Here is a 21,350-nt window from a genome sequence, read left to right as displayed (position 1 = left end):
ATCCAACAAATGATTTTTTGTTAAATTAGTTATTTTGTAATTTAAAATCTATTTTTAAATATTTCAATGGGTTATGTACTTTGAAAAATTTAGATATTAGAATTGTGTAGAGTTTATAGATTAAGCTTATAATTCTAACAAATTCTTGGTGAATTTTAAGCAAATTTGATCAGAAAATATGAAAAACAAAAACCTCCAAAAACATGTAACAATTAAACTATAACATTTAAAATTATATTATTTTCTTATTTTAAATATAAACTTGTGAATTTAAAAAATAAAATAAATTTAATTATTTCAAATAGCAATTTTAAATTGGTTTCATCACCATACTTACCAAAATAATAATAATAATAAAATTATTTTTAATTAATATTTAGAAAAACAAATTCAAAAAAATGTTTATTACTTCTATTCATATCCCAACTCCACTAAAAAGCACTCTTTGATTTGTGGAAAAGATCTTTCAAAAGTATTTAATTTGGATTTAAAAAAAAAGATCTTCGAAAATATTTAATTTGGATTTAAAAAAATAGGTTATGGGTTAGATTTTTTTGGTTGACTATTAAAAATATTTAATTTATTTTTTATTTTTATTTTTGGGTCATGGATTATGTTTTTTGGCTTACTATTAAATAATGATGAAACCATAAAACTTAGGTAAATGATTTCCATTCCTGGGAATATATGTAAATCTAAAAAACCTAAATATAATACAACAATTTTTATTTCAAATCAAACTATAATTCTTCTAATTCAACAAATTTATTTGAACGAACAATTTTATTAGTCTCTTTTTACACATTTTGGGGCAATTACTAATAACACATCATACCTTATCCTCCACACAAGTCAACCAGAGACAGGTGCAGTCTACTTTGAATTAGATTTTAATTCAAATCTAATACAGGTTAACCACGAGTGATGGCTTCCTCAGCATGGATGGAGATAGTTGTATTTCTAATAGTGTGGTATTCATTCTCTATTTGTAAACTCTATTTGTATTTTATTGTTGGGTGCTATTGTTCTCTCAACTTGCAACATATATACATCGCAAGTTAGCAAGAATATACTTCTTTGTTATTGCTTTATATGAGGATCATAACCATTATGAATTAATGTTCTCTCAACTCTCAACATATATACATCTCAGATGAGCAAGAATACACTTCTTTGTTACTATTGTATATGAGGCTCATAACCATTATAAATTAAGGCAAGGCAAGTGTGCTACTTTTAACACAACATATATTATTAAACACCAACATTACGTGTCTATCAATGGACTTATAACCAAAATGAGATCAAAGCATTGTAGGAGAACATTGCAATATGATCCACATGAAGGGAGAATCAGACAAGAAAAAAAACTTGTTTAAAAACAATTTGATTTCAAGTTGATAACCTTTCATATATAATTCTTTAATTTGCGACATTGTGCTCATGATGTCATAATAAAATTTTCAACAGTGTTAATATTCAATTTCACATGGTAAGGGGGGAAATTAAACCAACAACTTAACACTTAAGAGTGTCTTAACAATACAAATCATGTCTACAAATGCATTCCACTTAAAAAAAACTTGTTTTCCTAAATAAACGCACGTATAACTATAATAATACATCATACCTCATGCATATATAATATCATCCACGACTGCCCATATTCATAGAAATAAGTCAAATTTAAATTTGATTCAAAGTCATTCACACAAGTTAAGCAGACATGGTGCAGTCTTCCTTGAATTAGATTCAAAGTCATACACACAAGTCAACTTTGAATTAGATTCAAATTCAAATCTAATATTTGTTAACCACTTGTTTCTAGGTAGTTTAATTAAATTGTTTTTGTTTAAAATTATGAAAATTTCCATTAGAGTTTCATAAAATCTAAATTATTGTTAAATTACGTAGTGCTAAATCCATTTTCAGCACCAAAAACATAATTCAAACATTATTAATGTAAAACTTTTTAAAAAAAATTTAATCAAAATTTCAACCATTTTTAACCATCCAAACAATTCTTAAAAAAGACATTTCCTTTTTTTCTTCGTCCATTTATAATAGTTAATAAAATCTACTTTGCCCCGTGGGGCTCGCTTATATCCCAACTTTATATGAGTATTTTGCTTAATATAAAACTAAAAGAAGGGAAAAAAATAAATACGCACGGCTAAGTTTTGCCACCTGAATATCATCAAATTCCACATGGATTTCGCTTGTAATCATAGAAATGCCATTGAATCCGACATACATCATTAAATGGAGGCCATAGATCGTGGGTGAGATGCAACGACATGGCTCATGGAATCCAGACATGGGGAATTGTTTAAAAATTGGATAAACAACTTAACTGACGCAAATTAAGATTTCAGTTAAAATTTGAAGCATCAAAAAAGTCCAAAAAAAACTATATTAAAAACAACTCCTTTTATAACCAATATTAAAAATTGCAGCAATAAAACCAGAGTTAATTCGCTGGTCATGCAAAAGTTAAATTTAAAGAGTCCTGCAATCGCTGGTCGTTAAATTTAAGTCATGCAATACTTAAATTCACATTTTGGATAAAAAAGAAAAACCCTGGGAGATCAGTTTGCTGACGGAACAGCTGGCTGTATCATGCAACAGCTTCGGCCTGTGTTCTCTGGGAAGCTATGCAAAACGTAGAATGCGCAGAATCCCACCAGAGTATGACAACATCCCCTGCTCTCAAATGCTTTCTTGCCACGTAATCCGTCCAACCCTCTATCAACACAAAAGATCCGCTGCTTGTCCATCGCCTGAACGTCAGTTCAATTCTTGGCCTTCCAATATTTCCATTGGCATCACCATCCATATCAACTATCGAAATCCTGCATCCGTTGCCTTCAGCCATATCTCGCTTTTGCAATGAAGTGAAGAATTCCAGACATATCTGGGCTGAATGAGTTGGAATAATTAAGCGGCTGAACCTCCTATTTGCGTCACTGGCAGTCAAAGCTTTTGAAAAACCTGTCGTCCATGATATCAACGTTTGGCATGCTAGCATCTCACTAGAATCCATATCAACGTTTGGTGCACAAACTCTACAGAGCTGCCTCTGATATCAACGTTTGGTGCACAAAATCTACACAGCTGCCTCTGATAAAGGTAAAGGATTGTCTCTCTCAATCCTAAATTATAGAGGCTATAGGCAAAGAGCATCCGGGTAGTCTAATTTATAGGACAAATGACATTTTTCAGATTTTTTTAGTAAATTTTAACTAAAATTTATTTCTTATTTTTAAGAAATTTTATTTTGAACAAATTTTTTAATAAGTAAAATTTAAATTTCCCGAATTTTCAAAATTTATTTATATATTTAAAAATATAGTTCAAATAATAAAAATTACAATTTTACTCTACTTTTATTACTATAACTAATAAAAAACTTTAAATCAACCATACTTTAAAGTCGAGTTCCCAATCTACTACTGACCCACTCATGCAAAGTCTTCCGACAAACGCGCAAAACATACAGTCAGGAGAGTTTTTGAACACCAGGTCCTTCCATTGAAGCGCTCCGACAAACTTAAATTTCAGCGCAAAACATAGAGTTAGGAGATCAGTTTCCTGACGATGCATCATGCAACCGCTTCGGCCTTCCATCAAATTCTTGCTCGCCACGTAGTCCTCCCAACCCTCGATCTGTTGTGCATTGGCTACTAAGTGGCATGCTCAACGCTACCTTTGTCCACTTGAAATATTCCAGTAAGACTTTTGAAATGCTGCAGACTTCGCATAAAAATTAATAGATTCAGGAGTATGTATGATATTTTATTTACACCATTGTGTTTTGATTAGTGTTTTTCCAGATATTTTATCGGATAGGAAATAAGTTTAAATTTATAAAATTAAAAAAAATAGATTAAAAATGATAAATATATATGTATATATTTTCGAATTGGTAAAAAAAATTATAATTTTAAGGCATTTCTAGATGTCAACTCACTCTTTGATTTTGTGCCCTATTCATGTTTCATTTTTGGATAGTCTCACCATAAAAAGAGTTTGTTAGGCACCCAAATCTATAGCTATTTGAAAATTTAGCAACCTCTAAAGAATTTATTGTCAAATTGCCATAAACTACTAAAAGTTGAGAAGATTTCTACTTGAGAAGTACCATTGTAGATAAAGAATAAAAAGATCTAAATATGAAAACTAAAGAATCTTTTAAGAAAATTAGAACTAGTTAGCAATTGCACCCAAAGCTGCGAAGGAATGCCGAAATCTAGTAATGTGGAAAGCAATATTCAAGCGAAATATATGGATAATGAAATATAATCAAAGTTTGGGTTTCTATATATTTTCTAAAGAATGTAGCGCAAGTTTAAATTTAAGAAGAAAATGTGCACTAACATAAATGTCCCAGAACAATGGTAATCCTTGCAGGGAGAAGGTACATAATAAAGGAGTTCAATTTCTGTGGGGTTTTTTTAAAAGGCATGAAATAAATTCTGAACATAAATGAAAATGCATAAGGGTTGGGAGGAGGTGTTCAATGTTGTTGAAAGTGTCTATTTTAATAAAAAGGCTGAAAAATAAATGATGGCGTTTGATGTTGGTGGAGATGTCTATGATGGATTCTAGCTCGCTTGAAAGGAGGAAAAAGTCCTTTGTTGTTGCAACCAAGAGTTTAGTTGCAATATCAATGAAAGCATTGACATTTTCTAGATGGCTAATATGCTCATGCAATTCAATATAGAGTCCATAAAAGTGATCACATTCAGGAAGGTACCATTGCATTTCATGCAATGCCATATGTTTTCATATTGTTGGACAACCTTTTCCAATATATTTAATCCCATCAATGTGGAGGGGCCATGCAAGGAAATAAATATCTTCCATGTTAATTTTTGTTGTAGTAGAACATATGACAATCCATTGAGATTCCTTGGAGGAGGACATCACAACAAGTTTATGGATTATGTTTGGTTTGAGGGGCCTCCTAGAAACGCCTGTGTATTTTTTTTACTCAGTGAAGGTAAGGATGCATGCGAACCTCTTTCCAGAAAACTTTGTTGAAATTGATGTATTTTGACAATATATGGGTTTATAAGAAGGAAAGTTGAGGGGGTAGTTCCAATAGTCCTTGCATTTAACTCAAAGAGATGATCCCCTTTGATTAGAAGGAAAGAGTGAATTTTGAGGTGTTAAGGTCAGAAATTCCATCCCCTTAAGGATGCCATTGATGCCCCATAAGGTGAGATCGATGATGCAACCTAACATGTCATATAAGGCGAGACATTTTTTGCGATTTTGTAAGCCATAATGTTGGCATATGATGGATGTAGGAGAAGTTGATCTAATAACACCAACAATGTCAACAATTGAGTTGGTAGTTGCAATGTTGAATGAACTTATCGGCGTGAAATGAAAGTAATGGGAAGGAATCCACTAATCATAATGTATGAACTAAGGCACAGTTAATGTAGACAAAAGGAGGATTTCAAATGAGCTATTTAGATGATTGTAGTTGGGACTATGATTGCAAATAGTAACCTTCTTCTTCATTGGTTGCTTACTTAGTGATGGAAATTTTCCATTGCAACATTTGGCTATACCTGGAGTAAGATGACATATGGAAAATTACACAAGTAAATAACTAAATGACCACAAAATTTATACAATTCCTTAATTAATTCTTTGACCATTGAGGGAATTGTTGGTTTATTATGTTGTGATGAGGAGTAGGGAAAAATGTGAAGACAAAATGGATTAGTTTTCACATTGTTTCTTTCACCAGTCGAGTCAACACATCTCAAAGGAAAACTTCAAAGAGGTAGAAAAAAATTGACCAGGCAGGGATTACCTAGGGGAGGTTGGGGTCACTTTTGAGTTTCAAAACGATGATTCTAGATCCCATCAACTTGCCCATGTCCAACATTTCTCTTCTCAATGAAAGGATTTTGATTATAGTAATTCCAAGGATGTCTGTGGGGTTCTAGTATATTATCCTCGAACCGAAGGGTAGCTCTAGGATTCCTTTTGTTTGTCAAGAATACACATGCCAATGGTCTTAAGGTTGTCATGGCCACATCTATTGTCTTTGATGTTATCAAAGTCTCCAAGGGAGTTCAAAGCAGATATGGCTATTGAATTTGCTTAGAGATTTGGGGTTTCGATGGCATTGGGAGGGCCTCATGTCGCTTTTCAGGGTACTTGCAAGAGTATAAGAGAAACATGCCTGTGAGGATTATGGGAGTGAATCTCGATTCAAATGATAAGCTAACTCTTTGGATATGGTGTGTGAGAGTGCTTTGAAACTGCCTTCTTCACGCATTATTGGAAAAGTTTATATTGACTAGGTCAGAGTTATTGGTAGTGAGGTTGATGACTTGCACTATTCAAAGTGCCAAGAGTTGCAAACCCTAGTCACCAACATGGTTAAATTTGTTCTTTACTAGTTTTAAGAATTAAGTTCATTGTGCTCTTAGCCATTTTGATCGACATTATTCTAAGGGCTTTTCCTTCAAGGGCCATTTACTCAATTTTTTAACCTTTACCTTTGATATTGACTCTAGATAGTGAGTGTCATCTTTCCATGCTCATAGATTTCCTCATGCCAATAAACCAATAACCTCACACATGCATAGCAATGGTCCCCATGTGTATTAGACTTTTGTAAACCAAAATAACATAATGAATAACAAGATTCAAGATGCATTAATTCTTGGACTTCTCTTTGCAGTAATGCGTAAACCAATATTTATAATCCCTATGTCCATATGTCATTAAACACTTATCCTAGTACATTCAAGGGCACATCGTATTTTTCTCACCTCTAGAAAAATTTCTATTATTTATTTAACTATTTCAATTTAATAAATAATGGTGATGATGATGGCATTACTCTCTATTGAGGTCAACTTTGGTTTATAATACCTTAATAAAAATGTGAAAATTTAATTGGTTTGCTTAAAATGTTACTTCTATACTAAAAATGATTGGATAGAGGCTCTACTACACTTCCATAATTTCATTGAGTTAACAAGTTAGGAGTTGTTAAACTCTTTATCATGCCCATCTAGCATAATTTAGAGGGGAAACCTCTCGAGATCCTATAATTTGCAGATGAAAATGTATTCTGACTGCCTTTCCCTTCCAACCCTGAAATTCACATCAATTTCATTTTGATATTGATTCGGCTTCCAAAATTCACTTCGAACGAAATGTTAAAATAGGAAAATAAATATCTGGAATAATATTTGGGTTCTTTCTTATTTCTTACTTTTTTTTATTCTTCTTTGTGTTTGGTTTTTGAAAAGTAGGTAATCTGGTAGATTAGTTTGATAATGTTATTTTTTTGGACTTTCTGATTTTGTAATTTGGCTGAAAATTTTGAGGTGAAATCTTATTTTGTGTTATTTAAACTGGTTTTTGGCAGTATATATGGATTTAGTACCATGAGAAAACCTAAAACACTTGGATTGTGTAGGTGTTACCTATGAAATTTATAATTTTAATAAATTTCTGCAGGATTTTAGAGAAATTAGTTTAAAAACCCACCATTTAGACTCACTTAAAACAACTTGGCACTTAAATCACGGAAGTGTGAAATTTATGAGGTGAGAAAAAAGACTCCTGAATTTGTCAGGTCTGTCGTAACCCATGTTGCGTTGGGCACGTCACTGGGTTGGTTTACATTATTACAATAACATGACTTATCAATACTCCATTCCCAACAAGCATAACTCATTTCATGCGATATTCATTCCATGTTATACTTATCGCAAGCAACAACTAAAGACCAACTTCTAGGGAAGATCAGTGGTATCTATGGAAGAAAGTTGTTGTTGGAAGTCATTGAGGAAAGCGGTGGTAGAGACATAATCGCAAAACTTGAACATCTACGAGTCTTTAAGGAATTGTGCTAGGCATGTGATGAATAAGCCCGACAATGTCTACCAACATTCCTTGTCATTATTTGATATCAATTGATTGCAAGAAGAGGCATCCCATGGAGGTTTGTGGGAGTAATCATAATCTATTAGACATGAGGCAACATATGTGCTCGCAATCGTGAACAATTGTAGCAATAGTTCCCAGCTAATCTTCATGTTTTTCACTTTTCCTATGCAAGAGAAAGGGCATGTAGAAAAATATGTTGATCAGGTGGTTGTTCATGGCTCTTTACTTCTCTCATACCATTATTTCTATAGTGATTCACATGATTCGGTGCACTTGATTTATGGAAGTCAAGTAAGAGAAGGTATCTAAGCCTTGGGGTGATTTGGTTGAAAAATGTAGTATTGTAGATATATGGAAGTTAGAGAAGAGAAGACGATTGTCCTTTCAACATTTATTTGGTTCAGTCTATGCCAAAGTTAATGTTCTTGGGTATATATGGTGATTCAGGCCTCAATGCAACGAAAATAATATCACTCAGTTTATCTTGATGCCAAGTGCAAGCATAAGGAGATGTCAATGAATCCCACATCATTAAGTCTATTAACAGAAACAAACTATTTGTAGTGGCTAGATTTGAAGGCCAAATCATTATCTTTTTTACATATGTTCCATAATTACCATTTGTTGCATTTCCTATAGAAAATTGAAATTTGAGATATGTCCATGGAACTTGTCTTTTGTTTAGGAAATAACAAAAATCATTAGTTGAGTGGATGTGTGGTTTAAATACCCTCAAGGATAAGAATTAGTAGGAATCATCCAATGTTTTACATTCAAAAATAATTTATGGAGATGACCATGGGAGTTCATAATTGAAAGCGGGATCATTTTGAAGGAAGTCTCTTTCCAAGCCAAGAGGGGTTTGATTATTTTCGAAGTCTTCCTCATGCTCTAAATAATATGTTTTGCTAAAATTTGACGCTTGAGGGAGTAACCTATAATGTTGGAGATAAATTCCTTACCAAATATATTTTCCTCATAATAGCCATCAGCTTAAGCAATATCAGAAAAAAAAAAAAAAAAAAAAAAAAAAAAAAAAAACTTGTAGGCTTCATTTCCTTTCACCACTTAATATATGCACTTAACATAGATATCTTGAGCTTAAACTTAGATTTTATAAGAATACCTATTCCACCAAACTTTTAATATAAATCCAAGTTGTCCCAATCAAACCTAATTTGTTAATCATATTTGACCTAGTGAAAGTATCAAACAAAATTCTCAAGGAAATTATAGTTTACAGTATGATGGGGAAACAAAAGGGACGAAGAGCACATATGGGCCACTACCCACAATTTGGTGTGTAATTGGAATTTTGGCCACCCTAGTTACAGGTTTGGTGATATATTTATTAATCTTATTATCACTCACTAGATAACCACTTCTTTAAAGGACCTCTAGAGAGGCTTGAAAGAAAACGAATACCCAACAATTTTGAAATGTAGCCTAGTTGAATCTAAGTCCATTGCTAGGATGAGAACCACTCAAGCATATGGTGCTAGCTCTCCTTGTAGCATTTATGTCTTAGCACACTAGATGTTAGGGTTATAGGTACTACAAACACATTCAAATATTCCATGGTATGATTCCAATATTATTTATCCTCTATAACAATTAGAAAATAATTATTATCAAAATGCTAATTCACTAGCTAGCCAACATATGACATAGGGGAAGCGATCCCTCAAATATATTTGAAGTTTAATTGGAGGCTAAGAAGATACCGTAGTGCCCATAAATACAAAAAAAGAACAATGTTGACCCTAATTGGAAGTCATTCTTAATGGCTTTGAAAAATCCAATATCCTCTAGTTTATAACTATTGATTGATAGACAGTGTGAGGAACCCACAAATAGGGTTTCCACACTAATGAGAAAGGAACGCCCAAACCCCAAGTCTTTGAGAATATCCAAAATGAAAGACCACTTAATTTAGTCATATACCTTTCCAAATTTTAACTTGATGGACAATGTATCTACACTAGAAGTCTAAGTCCATTCTATAAGTTTCCAAATAGAAATGCTGTTTTTCAATCTTTCCTTAAGTAGAAATGTGAATTTGAGTTACACTTTTATATATTTTAACATAAATAAATTTTTTTTATTAAAAAACAATCTTACTAAGAGAAATTGTTTAAACAAATACAAAACCTTAATTCAAAGGAATAAATGGGACAAGGGAAAATTGATAGGTTTTGTAGGTTATTAATATGCAATTGACACGACGAAAAGAAGATGAACAAATTTTAAAGTATGGGAATTGTCCAAAATGTATCACGTATGAACGATGTGATGAGTCTTTGTAACCCGTATTATTTCAAGGAAGTTCATTCATGGTGTTGGAAGTTGAAGAGAAGTTGGTGTGTGATGTCCAGAAGATTTTTTAAATAAATTGATTATGTTTTAGTTAAATATATTAAAAAGATGATATTTATAGAGATTTTTTTGTTTTGATATTTTCAATTTATTCTTTACCTACAATAATATTTTTTAGTATAAATCTTTTCAATGTGTAGTGATATATAATAAATTTTTTATAGTTTTTTAAGAAAAAATTAGGGAATAGTAAATTTTAAAATATCAATAGATTTAGATTCCCTAATAGACGTGAAAAGTTTATAAATTTTTCTATTCATAATGACATTTTCAATGATTTGACACTGAATTCATAGATAGTATGAGTTTTTTCATTTTTGTTTTTTTAAATAAACCTGAACTTATTTCCTACGCCATAAAATATCCATAAAAATTTAATTTATGTATAGCAAAACACAAAGTTGTAAATAAAGTATTCTAGTCAACAAATCAGAAAAAACATACATATTTCTCAATATACCAATTTTTATAAAAAGTTTGCAACATTTGTAAGTCTTATTGAAGTACCTCAACTAGACAAAAGTAGCGTTAAGCATATCACTAAGTAGCCAATGCACAAATGTTATAGATGATGAGAACCAAGATTACATATTAACACTTTAACCCAAGAAACTAAAATTCGGTACCCTATACTTAATATGCAAGGTATCCAAGAAAATCCCTCAATTCCCTTAAACCCTTGTCATATTTAGTAATAAATACATCGCTCATGTAGAAATATGGTGATAGAATTGGAATTGCTCAAGAAATTTAATTTAAATCAAGAGACACAATTCTACTCTGTGGAAATTAATTCACATTCTAGAACAACATTCACAAACATGCATCAATCACATACACAAGTACACAGATTTATCTAGGGGAAACCAATTGGTAAAAACCCCTTAATCTTACTTGCATTAACCATGAAGCCAATGCTTCACCTGCTCCTCCTCTTAAGTTCATCTTGCTAGACTTTTTGTGTGGACACTTTGTAGCATAGTCCCTAAATTCATGACAATTGAAGCTTTTTATTTTGGACAAGTATTTCTTCTTGCCCCCTTGGTTTGATTCTGGTTTGGTTTAAGACTTCTTCCCTTTGCCCTTATTTCACTTTCCAACCAATGCATTTATTTATTCATCCTCTCCCTTGGATGAAATTCCATCTTTGGTATTTTGCCTGATCTCTTCTTGAACCAAATCAGATCATAAGTGTTCCCAATTCAATAATTTCTCCCTCTCATTCACCAAGTCCAGGTAGTTATGCCAGCTTTTGGGAAGGCCTAGAAGAGCTAGTCTCAATAGGTCATCTTCTGCAACATTCACACCAACCCCTCCAAGCTTGTCCAGAACTTTTGTAAATATGGGAAGGTACTACGAAATAATATCATTCTTCTCCATCTTAATGTCTCGAAGTTTGTCATTGAGGGTCATTTTTCTATGGTCAATGCTATTCTCGAATAGCTCTATCAGTGCCTTCAACATTGTGAAATGAGTTTTTTTTCCATGGAGATTTGAGACAATGTGGTCTCTCACTTCCTCCAAGATTATTCTCCTCGCCTTGGTTACATCTTTCTTCCATTGGGGTAGGTTTTGGGCATCAACTGATCCTAATTTTGGAATGTCTATCTTGACATATTCTAGCAATTTGTTGTCATCAAGCACTACCTCCATGTTATCCTTCTCTGCAATGAAATTGAAGATGCCTTCCAAGGCATACTCTAATCTCAGTTAGTTGAAGGTAACTATCCTAACTCTGAAGAGATCCTGCTACATTGAAGCTACAAATTCAAACTTCCTAAGGAAAAAATTTGAAATTCTTGTTCTAATGTGAATCGTGCTCTGATACCATGTAAAAGTTTGTATGGTGATAGAGTTGAAACTGCTCAAGAAACTTGATCTAAATGAAGAGTAACAATTCGACTCTATTACTTGGGGGAAATTAATTCACAATTTAGAACAACATTCACAAACATGCATCAATCACATACACAAGTTAACAAATTTATCTAGGGGAAACCAACTGGTAAAAACCCCTTAAGTCTGATTGCATTAATTTGATGAATAGAGAATGTATTAAAATTGCTAGCTTGCTTTGAGCTCAACTTGCAAGTGAATAACCCAACTCTTTTCTCAATGAGAAGCTCTAACCCAAACTTGGTCAATTTTTGCCTCTACTTGAGCCCCTATTTCCTTAAGCAAAGACTGAGGAATTAGGCCCATATTTTTTAGGAATTTCCCTCCAATTGATTGCACAATTCCCAAGTTTGATCCACTAATGCATGAAACAGTTGTACACTCAAGATTAGTCTACAACTGATGTTACATTGCCCTAGAATCTCCACCACAGTTGGGGAACTCTAATTCTCTACATGCACTAGCTATTTTTGGTTGATTGATCAGTTAACTGGATGATCACTAACTTACACTGTTGTCTCACTGCACAACTGACATCCAACTGGTCTATCAGTAGTTAGAAATAGTTTAACTAAATACATCTAGAAATAATTGAAGCGGATTGCTACAAATTAACAATAAGATGTGCTTAACTGAACTCCAAGCCCTCTAACTCGAATTTACTGAAATAACTGAGTGACAAGAGCCATGTCACCTTAATTAACTTCCTCCAAGTTGTTTGTTGATGTGGAAATTCAAATTTTCTCAATTTGACCAAGGAAAATTCAAATTGAGACTTTCTTGCTACACTTATGTTGATGACCCAAAATGACCATTCAACGTTATAAGGGAGACCACCTGGTCGAGAACTTAAAACAACTCCTTTTCCATTTAGGATGGTGGTTCCAACTGGTTAAACTAGGTCTAATTACCTTCTCTCTATCCTTGTTGGCTTAAAGTATATCTTTTACTTGCCAATAGAGAAGAGACACCATATTAACCCTCTTGCTGAGATCAGGCAAGAAATTGATCCTTAAGTTGATCTAGAGCTCAACCAAACCACAACTAAGTTTTTCCCCTGTATGAGGGGACTTCTATAAATGTAATGATTAATCTAAATTTAAAGTTATCCTAGAATGCAAGAAAAAGGAAAGAAATCCTAAGCCTATCTCGGTTAGGAAGATGTAGATCTAACCCAATCGAGAGAAAAATAATTAAATGATTTGGATTTTAACATGTCTACTTTTATGTGAATATCTGGCTAATGAAATAGTTATACTAGCTGATATTATAATTACCAAAACATGCTCTATTTAGAGACCAATTTATGGTGAATGGGTAACAAATAACATTAGGAAATAATTCTCTTAATGTTGATGGCAATTAAATCAAGCTTAGATAGCAAATTTCTAAGTGAATAGTTACTCAGAACTTTGATTTGAGTATAACAACAAAATACAAAATTAACAACAGATCTATGTAGCTAATGAGGTAGATACCTAATTCAAAAGAACTTGATATTCACATTAAACAACAACGCTCACATGAAAAACATTTCATACAGATCTGTCATTAAAAAATGAAATTTGCATTAAAAATAATAGTATTTAAAATACAAACTGATTAAAACTTGGTCTCTAGCTTTGTTCCTTGATTTGATCTCCAACAATCTTTCTCAAATAATAAGCCTCACCATTAATAGAAAGAGTTGCAATAGTGCGAGCTCTATTCCCAATACAAAGTCTAGAATTGAGAAAGCCAAATCCCAATAACCCAAATTTGAGTTATCTCTCCTCAGCTACAACTAAAAATCCCTTACAATAGTGTTTCAAAATTCCTTAGGTGCAGTGAAGAAGAATCTTTCTCTCCATTCTACAAACCACTATTTATAATTATAAAAATGAATTCTAAATAGGAGTGTTGCTGAAGAACAAACCTGCTCCAACAATTTCCATTGGTCAAAATTCTTCTTCTCTTGTTGGTCCTTTTCCATTTATTTAAATCTTCTCTTTGTGATATTCTCAATTGCTCTCCCACCAACAACCAATCAAAAGTAAATCAAATTGAAAATTAAAATAAAAAAATGTCAAATATGGGAAAACCAATCATCTCCAACCAAATTTTAATTAAGTAAATAAATAAAAAGAAATATAAGTTTCTCATTGATCCTTTTGAAATATCTTGTTGGTCAAAGATAGCATAATCGAATGGATCTGCAACCAACAGAGGCTTTGAGCAAATGAAAATGCAAAAATTAAACTCAAAAAATTAGTTTTTTGTTACAAATTCAAAGTTTAATTTTCTACTAAAAGCCATGCTTCAACGATTGTAATAGGCCATTGAAGAAACTCGGAATATGAGAAAGAATGAAACATCTGCCGTTTAATTAAAAAAAAACCGATATAACAAAGTTCTAATATCCAATATATAAACATAATTTTATAATAACAAGCATAACAAGCTCATCGGGGTTTATGCATCAGAAATAATTAATATCGGGGTTTATTAAAAGATCCATATCAGGGATTGAAAGTAATTAATATCTAATGTTTTTAATAAGTACTCCCAAGAACATGAGAGGCTGAGGTCCCCATATAAGGCCTCAGATAATTTTTTTTTTTTTTAAATTGATTTCTTTTTATACAACATTGAAGAGGTTTTTAGAGTTATAAATCTTGCAAGTTATTAATAAAATTTAATTAAATTAAAAATTAATATTTACAAAATAATTAATTTATGAAAATTAACATAATATACATTTTTTAGTCCAGAGAGTAAAAATTATCAAACTTAGGAGGATTGTCATTTGCAAATCGTATAAACAAATGATATTAAATGAGTACCAATGGAAATTTTGTGAAAAAATGAACACAATGAAGCAATCAAAAGGGAAATCCGATGAAAAAAAAATTGGCAAAATTGTAGACACTTAACAAAAAGAAATATTAAAATGTGATTCAGCCAAAATTTATGAAAAGGGTCCCCATTATTTGAAATAAATAAGTCAAAATCGGGGGGTTGAGTTTTCACCTCAACGATGGCGACATACGGGGAAGAACCAATGATCTTTGGTTAAAATACAATGAACTTTTATTTACCCAAAGATTAAAAAGGATGGATTTCATCAAATTGACAAACAATAAAGCATTACCATGGGTCTCACATAAATGGATTAAGCAATATGTGTTCGAAAAGATAGTACTCAAAGTATACTTGAGTAAAAATCATGAATCCCAAATTTTGGAAAAATTTTATTATTTAAGATTACCTCGTATGAAAAAAAGAAGAAGGTATAGACACGAGTTTTTTGATAAATCATATATCCTTCGTTATGAATGGTCTGTGACATCGCTTCGTTGCCAATGAGCTTGAACAATGACTCGACGAAGTTGTCTTTTATGCCATACAAGCATGGCCCCATTGTTGGCGAGGATCTATAGCCCTGATGGGTTTACTTGTATTTCTCATGCTTCCTCTTTTAATCTCCCTTTTGATCAGTGCATTTGTGATCTTTAGTTTATGATGTCCCTGAGTGAAAGAGGTGGGATAGTAATAGAGACTTATGCTAATGGATATAATACTTCCATAATGTTGACTCCATTTATTTCCCTGTGACTATTCATTAAGAGGCTTTTTATATGAAGTGGGAAGATGGGAGGGATCCATTGAATTAAACTCAGGTCAGTGCTTTCCTTGAAAATGTGAACTATATCACTTAGAAAGGATGTGTGTTCCCCCATGAAAAAGATTTAATGCAAGAAGGATTTATGATTCCATAAAAATATACCTTTAATGGTAAATGAAACTCATTGAAATAGACAAAGTAAATATTTCCTATGTATGCCAACCAATGTTAGGTGAAAAAAAGGCCTTCCACATAAACCATGGCAGAGTCACCAAACTCGAATCATGAGCAATGGAAAAAGTGAAAAAGAAATCGAAACTAAAATGAAATATAAAAGCAACAACTCTAAACATGTCAAAATGGGAAAGGAAAACCTAAAATAAAAGCCCAAATCAAATACAAACCCAAGAAGGCTAATTATACAAATGTCTCAACAAAAGAGTAAAAGAAGATAATCATGTGAATTTTCATTCTATGTTGAGATTTTAAAAAAATTTATCTTGCAAAGTTATAAGAAATGAGGCTCTCAAAACGTAAAGTGAATCACAACTTTGAGGTGAAATGAATCCAAATGAGAAGTCTTTGTCTCTTGCAAACTTTCTTGTTTCACAACAAAGCTTGCAATGAAAGCATCTTAACAATTTTCTGATCAGAATAGTGTTTGAGAGACAAGCTAAAAGGTTGAGGGACTCCCCAATTTAGCTGATGTGCACATCACTGCTGCTCTTCCAAAACCCTAAAAGAAAACAAGGAGAATGGGTTTCAAATATCATGTGTGCAGTAATTCTTGCAGTCTTGCAAAACAGAGATATAAATAAGCAAAAACTAAAACGAAAATTGAAAACAAAATGTAAAGAAATGGAAAAGGAAGAGAGTGGGTGTATGAAACTTACCATTGGAGAATTTCGTTTAAAATTTTACCTAAGAAATATCATTTTTTCCAACCAAAGAAAACCTCTTCTTTTAATTGGAATTTAAAATATGAAGAAGTTGAACTTTTTGAAATCTCATTGACCCAAAATCATCATTTATTAAATATGAACTAAAGAAAGTAATAAACTAAAAAAATGGCATCTCACGTTCAACGAATCAGAGGTAAACCAAGTCTATCAAAAATGGAAAATGAAGATATGTTTCTTTATTAATTGCAATGAGAATTGTTCTCTTTATATTTCAGATTCTGTATTTACTCCATGATTTGAAAATCAATATCAAGAGTTAACCTATATAGTACTTTATATGTATATGGAGAGGACTTTTGAATCTTTTCCTGATAAATATGGAGTGATATAACGAAAATTTAAACCAAAAGATATTTCAAACATTAAATAACCATGATCCATACTATTACCTATTCCAAATTTCTTTAGCAGTTGGTTGCATCATCATGGTCATTGTTGAAGAGTGCTTTGAAAAGAAAACTAGGATGCATACTAAAATATGATTGAGAGAATGAAATAAGAATCCAATGGTGAGACAAAGGAAAAACATAAAAAAACCACAAGTAATGATATTTTCATTAGCGAGGAAGATTGCAGGGAAGATTAAAAATAGGCCATGTGCACACACCATGAAGAATGTATATCTCCAAAAGATACAAAGTCATCTTAAGAAATGAAAGCTTGGGGTTTGATAAAATTATATGTTTAGTCAATTTAATATTCTTAAATTGTAAGCATAAATTATCGACCATGGCAGATAAACTGATGAAGTACAAGTGCACTGTTTGTGCTAGAAGTTACTTATGTTGTTAAGGTGATTATGTTATTGTTATCTAAATTAATGTCAAATTCTAGAATAAATATGGAGATGATGTTACTATCTATATTAGAGTTTTATCTTTTAGATTTTTAATTGATTATTCTAAATAATATGTCTAGAGTTAATTCTAATTGAATTGAGCTTTATAGGATGGTTGAATAATGATCTTAAATATTTTCAATGAATATACTAAGTTAATCTACTTTTCAATTGTTTTTGGATTTTATAAACAAAGCTAATTATGAGAGCATGAAATGATATGAAGGATATCCTGTTTTATCAAATTGGAAAATGAAAGATGCTTGAATTCAGATGCTCAAAAAGATTGTCACTCTTATCTACTACATCTTCATTAAATGCAAAAGTAAAGGAGAAATAATATTACTAAGCTATGAAATAACTAAACTATGAATGCAATCGAAATGACTAACATATACTACCTATAAAGAAAATGAGATGATTGATTTATGTTAGGTATAAATAAAATGAGATGATTGAGTTATGCTAGGTATAAAGCAAACAATATTATTGATGCAGAGATCAATATAGTCGTGAACTCCATTGAACTTCATCCTAAAAATATAAAAAGAGAGCATCCATAGATTAAATCTATGAAATAAAGGAAAATCTAGTTGCAGTGAATCAAAGACTCGATCTACATGTAGGGGCCCTCCACGAGGTAGTCAACAGAGTTAATCAACAACACATAAAATGTATGAACCAAGATCTTTGCATTAATCGGAAAATAGTTTCTACATGATGCTTTAAAATTACATACAGTGGCATGCCTTTAACACAGAGTGTCCATTTTTCTTATAGAGTTTTTAATTAATAAAATGAAAACTTCAAGCCTATGGATCTTCGCTACAATCCTTATCAAAGAAAATCATATCACTTATTCATCAATTTGCTATGGAAAAAGCAAATTGATAATATCTCTTGAAACTCGGACTTTGCGCCAGCACATTATCTTGTAGTTAACTATCATGGTTGACCATGTTGTAGTGTGGACATCTTAAAGGATTATCTTGAGAAAACATGAAGAAATCCATGAGAGGATCATTCCCTATCTACCCATATACTCCTTTTATGATCTGGCGCAATCAAACCCTGTCAACAATGGAAGTAGTTGCAGATTTGTGGATTAGCTGGAAAATTAGGTCAATTCTATAGAGGCATGCAAACTTTAATAAAACAATATGGCATATTGAAAAACTATGAAAAAGAGGACATATGAGTGTTTACCTTAACAAAAATTTATATTTATTGTATTTATTTGGATGATAGCGATAGGGAAAGGGAAGTAATATGGGAAAAAACAGTGTCAAGGTAAAGTAGTTCTTGGACTCTACATTTCCCCACACTGGAGGTTTTGTATGTACTCATACAACACAACATTTTCATTCTCCTTTATATCCTTGCTATCACTTCCATATTTCACATTCTTCTTCTTTTTGGCAGCTAGTGCCATCCTTGGTTTCCTCATAAGGATCTTATATTTTAGGTTAATGATTTCTCTTTTCATTTCCCTCTTTTATTTCTTCAATTTCGAGGTACCTATTTAATGTCTCTAGCTCAAAGATCTATTGTTTCAAGACGTTAGATGTTGGAGGTTCTTGTGGCTCATTAAACTAGTTACTTCCTTCTCCAGGGCTCTGGATTGATCCTTTGGTTGTTGCTTCCTTTTTCTCTAATGATTCTATGTAATCATAAATTTCTTACTACACAGGATCAATACCTAAACTTTGTACTAAACTCCTTGGAGGTGAACTGAAGGGAGGTGGTGACACCCTTGGTGACAGTTTTAGTGATTCTCTTGGGGAGTCCTCAAGACCTTTAGATTTCTCTTTCAACTCAAGATTGATATGTTCTGCAACTCTCGAGGCTACTTCTTTCATTGTGTTCGATCTGGTGCTTCTTCTCAAACCCGTGGTTGACAATCCTTGAGTATTCTTCTCTTTAGCTTTTGGATTTTCCATCTTAGGAAGGATTTTTGTTTGGGATAATTCCTCTGTTTCCTTGTCGGCTTTCTTTCTTCTAAGACTTCCTCTATTCATTTTCTGCAAAATTTCTACAATGGTTAGACCATCCTCTTATAATTCTTGTTGGGACTATGGTTCATGTTCTATTACTGTTTCCATTTTTCTCTTTCTTCCCCTTCGGTTTCTGCTACCACTTGACTATTTAGGGGTTTTCTCTTCAAAATGATTTCTTACTAGAAAAGTTTCCCAACTGTCACATATGCTTTGAAGATGAAACTCAATCAAGAATTTTATCAATCAATGATGTTACATTATGTTGTCTATAAACTGGATTTTCTTCTAAACATTTATTGACATTTTCTTAACGCTATGTAATAAAAAGTATACAAGATTCATTTGATGCTCTTCAAGGAAATTCATCAATAACCTAATGTGATAGAAAAACATACACCCAAATCAACCTTCGCAAGTAACAAAATTTTGAAGGACAAGGAACAAATTTCTCCATTTACTTTTGAGGGCAGAACTAGGAATACCTTTTCTGAAGCTGGTAGTATCCTTGCTTGGGTTTTTCAAGAAGATTTTCCAATCTTCCCCTTCAATTCCTCTGTTCTTGAACAAATTTTCTCTAGCTCTAGGTAATTCAGTGGCCTCTGCAATCAGAGACTCTATTACTACAAACTTGACATCGCCTATTTCAACCTCTGTTCCATCAAAATATTGTGCAAAGGTTTTCGTCACCTCCTTGTGGAAACCATCAAACTTTTATATGAAACTTAACCACTGAAATTTCTGTAGAAATTCTGTTAGGCCCCTATACTACTAGTGTAAACCCTTATTGTTATTATTATAACCCACTTATTATATTGATGTACCCATGTAGTGCCCATATTGTTACTATTGTGCCCCATAGAAGCCCACTATTGTTATTATTGTGCCCTTACATTATTATTGTTATGTTGGCTCTGATTATGTTATGACGCCTTAGACTCCTATATATACAAAGGAGGTCTTTTCATTTGTATCATCCAAGAATTGTTCATTTATATAATGTAAAGGAGGTTTCCCCCTCGAAGAGGCTGAATTCTAAGGCGTTGATCTATCTTTTCTATCTTTTCTTGAGCTGGTTTCATAACATTTGGTATCAGAGCTTTGGATTCTAGGGTTTCGCTGCTCCAAACAGGTCATCGTGGAATTTTCGCTATAAATTTTTTTCTGTGATGTTTCAGAAGTCGGAAAAAAAACCCATTTGATAAGCAATCGCGCTGAACCTTGGCTCCGAATTTCATAGCTTGTTGCGCGATATTTTCATAGATATGATCTCAGGAAGTTGGTCTTTTTGTAGACTCTACTGAATTACACTCAAAACAGTATTGCATCTTCATATTTAGAACCAGATCAATTTTTATGGTACAAAGGGCTTTGTTCTCGTAAACAACTTGTTACGTGGTCAATTTTCACGGAGGAAATGATAGCACATTATGAGGATACAAAGAGCAACACCTTCTTTAGAGAAACACCACAACAATTGGAAAGAGTAAAGGGGCTTTGTGACATAGTGGAAAGCAAAATTATGGAAACCAGAAAGTGTACCCCTCACAACTATAAAGATGGAAGTGTTGTTTCTCCTAGCCTTCCACAACCTACAAGGGTTACACCACAACAATTGGAAGAAAAAAGAGAAAAAGGGCTTTGTTACAATTGTGATAGCAAATGCACTAAAGGTCATAAGTGTGCTGAGAAGAAATTATTTTACATAGAATATGAAGAGGAGGAAGAAAATGATCAAGAAACAACAAAAG

At 32.4% G+C, this 21,350-nt stretch overlaps 1 protein-coding gene across 1 annotated transcript; it reads right to left on the bottom strand.

The window, feature by feature from the left end:
* Window positions 1–2,617: 2,617 nt before the first annotated feature.
* Window positions 2,618–3,043, bottom strand: LOC149197424 (B3 domain-containing protein At2g33720-like). Its single transcript, XM_089408684.1, has one exon. It carries the CDS (start codon window positions 3,041–3,043, stop codon window positions 2,618–2,620), a length of 426 nt encoding a protein of 141 aa, XP_089264810.1.
* Between the last annotated feature and the right edge of the window lie 18,307 nt (window positions 3,044–21,350).

The sequence above is a fragment of the Pinus tabuliformis genome, chromosome 2_2 (genome assembly GCF_031772625.1).
Source record: "Pinus tabuliformis cultivar Carrire ecotype Pingquan chromosome 2_2, CPIR1, whole genome shotgun sequence".
Lineage (NCBI taxonomy): Eukaryota > Viridiplantae > Streptophyta > Pinopsida > Pinales > Pinaceae > Pinus > Pinus tabuliformis.
Note: the sequence above shows the minus strand (reverse complement) of the source record. Positions and strands in the feature narration are given on the sequence as shown.